At 38.7% G+C, this 7,890-nt stretch overlaps 1 protein-coding gene across 1 annotated transcript; it reads right to left on the reverse strand.

Moving 5' to 3' along the window:
- Window positions 1–1,669: 1,669 nt before the first annotated feature.
- Window positions 1,670–5,767, reverse strand: spp2 (secreted phosphoprotein 2). The gene is given in 7 exon segments (XM_063052560.1): window positions 1,670–1,708; window positions 1,825–1,869; window positions 4,444–4,488; window positions 4,576–4,704; window positions 4,814–4,942; window positions 5,385–5,488; window positions 5,599–5,767. Coding segments are annotated over 7 exon segments (657 nt in total). The 5' UTR covers window positions 5,765–5,767.
- Window positions 5,768–7,890: the final 2,123 nt, after the last annotated feature.

The raw sequence follows: 7,890 nt of genomic DNA on the forward strand, positions 1-7,890 counted from the left end.
AGTGGGGAAATGCAAGGAATAGTAAACATTGTGATATTTTTGTTCCCCAACCACTCCTTAACCTTCCCCTCAACACTTTCCCTTAATCACTGAACCTTCTAATATTAAGAGATTACCAGACGAGATTTATTATTGACTTCAGACTACAACTAACACAGCATTTTGCAGGGGATAAGAGGCAGGTCAGGGCTGTGTTAGTCCACAATGACTCTTAGCATTAGGAAATAGTTAAGACTCAATTCAGTGGTACCTGTCCACTTCAGACTGAGGGAACCTTTGTCCAATGTTTCTTTCAGCTCCCAACTGATCTGTTACAGTTGTTACAATATTTTGAAGAAAGAAAATCATTGTTCTCTTTACTTTTTTAATTTGATCCACACAATGAGATACAACAATATACAGCAACAAACAAAACATTTACAAACAAAACAATCTTCCAGTTTACAGTAAAATGTACAATCAACAATTGCAAATCTCCATCTTACAGATGAGCCACAATTGATAAAACATTAAATATGAATGAGGTCTTCCTGTGTTCTCACTGAGTTTAGTCAGTCATGGTCAGTGTCGTGCTCTCAAATTTTCATCCTGTTCCTGAAATAGATAAAATGAACACATTGTCATTTTCAGAAGGACTGAGTTCAATCTAAGTTCAATGTTTCTTTATTGATGTCAATGAGAATCAAGGAAATATATCTGATGCAAAATCCCAGCTAACACTTACATTGGAAGGCTCTTCATGAGACAATTCAGTTGACTTGCTTCTCATCTGTAATGAAATATTCATATTGACATATTGTGAGTAATCTGGGCTTTTAGAAAGATTTGCAAATGAAAATTTAAATTATATTGAATGATAATTAAGAAGTAGTAAGACTTAAAATTTCAGTACTGAGGTTCAGTGTTGAGTGGACATCCCTCACCAAGCCTTTCATGTTCTGCAGTAAACAATAAATCCTATCCTCAGATATACTGACAAACATTGTAATCTTTCAAGAGATTCAAAAATTTCTCCAGATTAAGCGTGGATAACTTTCTAACTAGTTGCATCACTGTCTAGTATGGAGGGGCCATTGCACAGGATTGGAAAAAAGTTGCAGAAATTTGTAAACTCAGCCAGCACTATCCTTCATGGGCACCAGCCTCCCCAGCAATGAGGACAACTTCAAAAGGCAATGCCTCAAAAAGGCAACATCCATCATTAAGGACTCTCATCACCAAGAACATGCCCTCTTTTCATTACCACCGTCAAGGAGGTACAGGAACCTAAAAACACATACTCAACATTTTAGGAACAGCTTCTTACCCTCTACCATCTGATTTCTGAATGGACAATAAACCCATGTATGCTACCTCACTAATTCTTTTCTTTTTTTGCTTTCTTTTGCAAGACTTATTTAATTTAAAATATTAATATATATTATGGCAATTTAAATTATTTTTGTTATTATGTAAGCAATGTACTGCTGCCACAAAACAACAAATTTTATGACATATGCCTGTGATACTAAACCTGATTCTAATTCTCTGTTGTATTGGCTATCCCCAACCAAACCAGCATAAGGATTACCCATGTCATGATATTGTGGGAATTAAGTTCCCTTTATTTCTAAAAAGATCTAACACATCATATACACAAAGGGTCAGTTAAAAACCTCTCTGTCAAAAATCAGATCACTTTCATGGCATAACTAATGTCCACCTCATACTGTTCTTGGGAAAATGTTTGATTGACTGAAAAACAAAGGACTGCCTTAAAAACCTAATGAACAATATCCAAGCTTCAAATTTATTTTGATTGATGAACATTTTGTTTATACTTACATTTGAAGGCTCTTCAAGAGATGTTTCTTTTGACTTGCTTTTCACCTGCATTAAACATGAGCATTTATCATTTTAGCACTGATACTTAGCAATAACTTAAATTTCACTTTTTATATACATAAGTGTTTAAACTTTAACCCTACAACTAGGTGTTTCTAAGACGAGTTTTAATGGGTCAAAGTTCAAGTGGAAAATATTGCATCGACAATCAATAGAGCCCTCATATGCTGGGCCTGTGGGATTACTTGTTACAGTAATAACAGGCAAGAATGAGGTTTTATTCAATGGGACTCAGACTGTGGTCCTTTGATCCAACAGGTTTCTAATGGTGTGGATTTCACACAGGAACCTCACAAATTCTAACTCTATGAACAAATGCTTCTGTTCTTTATTCTCTGCAATGTTTCTTGGTCGTCCTAATGAATGCATCTGTCTCAAACATTGCCTCTGGGAATGTTCAATGCTGTTGGACTGTTTAGCAGAGACTCACAAAGTTATGTTATTATGGGAAAAGGCGGCAACCATCAAGCCAGTGCCGACATCTTGCAAGGCAAGCCATTCACGCCTATTTTCCTCTACTTTTACTGAAGCCCTGGAAGTGTCTATATAATTCCCTTATGAAAGCTCCAGCAGTGTCTATTTTCCCTATCCACATGCAGTGACAGATCAAACACACTTGGTTTAAAAAAGCTTCATTTTGCATATCGCTTCCTTATATTTTTTTTACAAAAAAAACTTGAAATCTGTGTTCTTTGATCCCTGAGCCATTGTTTGCCTCAATTTATCCTTCTTTAAACCAGTCATGACCTTGTCCGTCTCATCAAATTCCAGACTAATTTATTTAGTACATGATCTCTTGAAGAGATAGGGGAAAATACACAAAAATTAAGCATTATAATCCTTTAAAATGAATTCTTCCCCTACAATGTGTTCTAAGATAGTTGAATTAAGGAATTTACACGTTTATTGTTAATTTTTGAAAATCAGCAGTTTTACTTACATCTGCCAATTCTTCCACTGATGCCTCCTTTGACTTTTCCATCTGGATGAGAAAATATTTTTTGATGTTTAGCTCAGTGAACAAGAGTGACCTTCTATAATTGTGTTTGTGTTTGGAGCATGGACACATTCAGGCGTTTCAATTTACTGCAAAACTATGACAGACACACAGGCTGGTAGATGCTAACTGGTGCTGCTCTGATTTCTGCTGTAGGTGACTTAAGTTCTGTGTGAGTCTAACTGTTACTGGCAATGTGTATAAGAATTCAACTGAAATGAGCTTTAATTGCAACATGTCATCACCTAGAACCAGAATGTCATGCATTTGGCTGGCTTATTTTATCAGCAGTGCTGAATAAACTCATGTTTTGCATTTGACTTCAATTCAAACCAAGAGACAAGCATCAGAACCCTCTTCCTCTGAACCCAACACTACAATCAATTGCCTTCTCATACTCTAATCCAACACGATTGGATTCAGGACTTAACTATCACTGTCAATCTTGCTTAATAGGAATATTATTTGATAAATTCCCAGTTTGTACTCACACTTGAATTATTTTCCTGTGATACTTCTTTTGATTCTGTACTGGCCTGTAAGAAAATATTAAAAACAACATATCAGACAATGTATGATTTCCTCGTGTTTGCGTTTTTAAATTCACTACTGCGAAGCCTCTTCCGGTGATGCCTACACTGAAGAAGTTTAAATCTTCTCTTCGACGGGAGTTCAGTGAAACCACCTCTCACTGATCCCCATCTGTAATTTCTTCGGCTCTTCAACTTTTCGACCACAGTTTGACTCAGACATGCTATTCCAGCCTCGCATATCCCTTTTGCCAATCAACTGTCCAGCTCTTGGCTCCGTCCCTCCCCCTCCTGTCTTCTCCTGTCATTTCGGATCTCCCCATGCCCCTCCCACTTTCAAATCTCTTACTAGCTCTTCTTTCAGTTAGTCCTGACGAAGGGTTTCGGCCCGAAACATCGACTGTACCTCTTCCTAGAGATGCTGCCTGGCCTGCTGCGTTCACCAGCAAGTTTTATGTGTGTTGAATGTACAGCCTTAGACACTTTGTAAATGAACTTAAATTCAACACCATGCAAAATATTTTATTATTAAATTACAAATCAGTTATTGCTAAATCTGACAGGTTATATTTGTTTTTCAATCACACACCATTGCAGAAAAGAGCTAACCCACCTAGCCCTCTAACTATCCCACCTCTCTTTCTGCTATCTGGCAATAATTCCTACAGCACTCTTCTGGTAGGGTTGTGTATCAATTGATAAACTAATAATAGTAACAGTTCTATGAATTGACTTGCAGTGTTTAAAACTCTGGGAGGACTGGTAGTTATTATCTATTGCCGATTACAATAGAGCTACCATATTTTTCCTCAGAACCAGCCTGCTATTGATGTTCCGTTCACTTGAATCTTTAAGAGAGAGATGAAACAGTTGCCTTGTTGGGGCACATTCAATAATCCTTTAATAAAGGCTGAAAACCCTCCACAGAAGCAGATCATCAGAATCCCCATCCAAATAAACTGTTATCTCACCAGTTGAATCCATAAATTTACAGAAAGGAAAACCTTCAAATAATTATGAATTAATACTCACATTTGATGTTTCCTCCACTGATGTCTCTTTTGATTTGGTTTTCTCCTGTGTTAAAATATAAATTTTACATGATTAGCAAAGTAGACTAAGAAACATTCGATAAGCAATCTCATATGTTAGAAATTCCATTGCCCTGAATTAAGTAACTGAAGTTACCTCAATACTCTCGCTGTCAACTGTCTTCAGGCCTTCACACTCCACATCAACGTTAGCTACCTTATCGGCAAAAAATTCCACGCGACTTCTGCAAACACCATTCTCCTGTGAAAAGAAGATCAAGTTTCTTATTTTTTTCCTCACTATGAGCTGGCACAAAGAAAAGAATTCTAACTCTTTCCACAAGAGAATAGCAAAATAGCTCAGGACTTACAGCAATAGATTTGGGACGGAATTGACAGCTGGGATCATCGAATTCCAGCCCGGAATTTTTGGAGCAAACTGTTTCTTTGACGGAGAATGTCAGATCCATGTTGTACGACAACTTGCCTGTGCGATAAGTCTGGTAAGAACAAAATACAAGGCATTTTTGCATTGTATTAGAAGTATTCATACTTTGGTCAGGTAAAAATGAGATCAAGACAGATTTTCAGTTTCCAGTGATTCCAGTGGGACACCGAGATCATCAAAATATTTAAATTATCCAAGCAAATGAAAGATTCCTGTAACCAATACAGAGATGGTCAATGCACTGGAGCCTTTAATAATGAAACATTAATCGCAAATTTGCATATAATTTCAGAACTCATCTGCATTTTTTTCTGCTACTCAGATGTTCTAAGTTGTAGATTGATCTGAAATTAACATTCCTGAGCCGATCATCATCCGATCACAAGCATGCTTGATTTAAGATTCAGCTCAATTTTAACCATTGACATCTGATAAAATCACTTAAACGTTATTAAAATCAATGAATGAGCCTGCATGTTCCGGGACACACTTACATTTGTCACGCCTCTCCTGGAGATACCACAGAGGTTGGTGATCTCGGAGATTTCATTCAACTTTACAACTGAGGCTTTCAGAGCTTCCTTGGTGCTTGGCACTCCTGCAGAGAGAGGGAGAGAGAAAATAAAAGTCGTACAAGACATTCCAATAAACTTCAGTGAATTCTTCTCACATTTCGCTCTCTGAGGTGCTGCTCTCCCCAGTACCTACCCAAGCAGCGGAGGATCTGTATAGCAACAAGGGCGAGCAGGTAGGATTTCATTCTGCCTCGTGTGGGATCAGCCGGCTGGTTTCTCAGAGTGAAAGAAATGCTTCTCTCTCTTTCGATTGCCTTCACCACGCCACCTTCAATCTTTATATCCTGCACCTCCACCATATTCAAACACTGACTCGTGTTTGCTCAGCTTGCTGACCGTGGGCACTGGAACCAGATGAAAGGTGGGCTCTAGTTATGGGCAAAGCTTCCTCCTGGTATCGTCATCATGTTTAGATTTGGTGGGAAATGGGGTGAGATGAAGTTTCATTCCTCGGAAGAGGACATCATAACCTGACAACTCTAAACCCCTGGAGTAAGATCATGGAATTATTCAGTAGAGGAACGCTACTTGGATCATGCTATATGCCAGTGAGTGGCAGTCAGCCACTTCCCCGCAGAGGAGAGTTTTCCTTTATGGTCATAACTTCCCTGTTGCTGGCACCATGATTTCATTGGAATTCCCGGGTTCTAACTGCTCTGTTGAATGATAAGAACATTAGGAATTAGGAGCAAGCATAGGGGATTTGGTGCATCCTGCCTTATCCCCCATTCAATAAGTCATTGGTCTACCTTTTATCTCTGTATCATTTTCCTGCAGTAATTTGATTTTTTCTACTTAATATCTGAAAGTCTTTCTCTTTCTCACTCATGCACACCGATTGAACCCTCACAAGCTTCTTTGGTGGAGAATTTCAATGATTCACTACTCCTTAGGTGATGGAATTTCTTCTCATTTCGGTCCTGCATGGCCAAAACTTATTCTGAAACTGTGACCCCCCCAGTTCTGTACACTTGAGGTGGTCCAAATATTAACTCCATATCTAGCCTGTCGAGCCCAAGGTGTTTCAGAATGATTCCTCTCTTTCTTCTAAGCTCCAAAGTGTGCAGGCATAACCTCTCCTCAGACTCCAAGCCTGCCATCCAAGGAACGAATATTGTGAAACTTCCCTGCTTTCCTTCTGTCTTAATTCATTTTTAAAAATTTCATTCTCTCTGCAGTAACTAAAATCAAAACAGATCTTTTTCCATCAACTGCCAGTTCCTTATTTTCTCTTATGTTGTGTCAATATCTGTTTTGTCCTTAGGCAATGCATCAGGGAAATGCTGGGTGGACTATTATGCAGGACCAAGCCCCTCAGTGTCTAGAGATAAAAGGACCCTGGAGTGTGGTCCTTTCCCACAGAGCCTTTGCAGCGGTTGTACTGAGCTTTAGTATGCACTGTTGCAGCCTGGAATTTACCATTTGGCAGCATTCATGTATGGATGTCCCAGTCCCCTGGAAAACCAATAAGCTTTGGGCAGACTGAAGTATGTCTTTCATCAGATTGATGACCTTCCAATAGCAGTTGATGTTTGTCTTAATCTGTGCCCCTGGTGCAGCCCATAGATCATGGGGTCCTGTATCACATAGCTACTCAGGGCGAAACTCTGATTGTATGAGTGATAAGAAACTAGTGATGCTATCCATGTACAGAGAGGTCCTATAACACAAATATATTCTTCTTTACGGAGGGAGTCCAGATCTGCTTACAGTATTCCAGATGTGATCTGTATACAACATTACAATTAATTTGCATACAGTATTCTAGATGTAATGCGATCTCTCCAGGGCTCTATATAATGGAGCCTCTTGCAACAAAAGTTGACATGCAGTTTGCCTCCCTGTCTCTTGCAGTCTGTGGTAGGACGCTTCTGGCCCTCTTAAGTTTATAGGCCCAATGTTGATTGTTTACATTATTGTGGAAACCTCAGAGCAAAATCAAGCTCCTTTTTATGTTGCTCCAAATACCCAGCATCTGCAATCTTTTTATCCCGATCTTTTCCATATTGCGTCTTTATTCCTTCCTAGTGTCTATTTCCCAAAGTTGGGCTGTATAAATCTAAATGACATGGATTTCAAGTTCTTAAGCAGTAAAGATATCAAAAGTTTTGGGGAGAAGCCAGGAGAATGAGGTTGAGAAGGATAATAAATCAGTCATGATGGTATAGTGGAGCAGACTTGGTGGGCCAAATGTCCTAATTCTGCTGCTATGTCTTACGGTCATATGGAAGGAGGAAGTTTAAAGATCAGAAGACATACATTTTTCACAAAAATAGTTACTGGCATCTGAGGGGTGGTGAAGACAGAAACAGTAACAACATTTAAGAGGTATCTGAAATGGCACATGAATGAGCAGATCATAGAGGGTTAGGAAATTAATACAGTCAAGTGTGATTAGTATAGATAGGCGTGATGGTCAACATAG

The sequence above is a fragment of the Mobula hypostoma genome, chromosome 6 (assembly GCF_963921235.1).
Source record: "Mobula hypostoma chromosome 6, sMobHyp1.1, whole genome shotgun sequence".
In the NCBI taxonomy this organism is placed as follows: Eukaryota; Metazoa; Chordata; class Chondrichthyes; order Myliobatiformes; family Myliobatidae; genus Mobula; species Mobula hypostoma.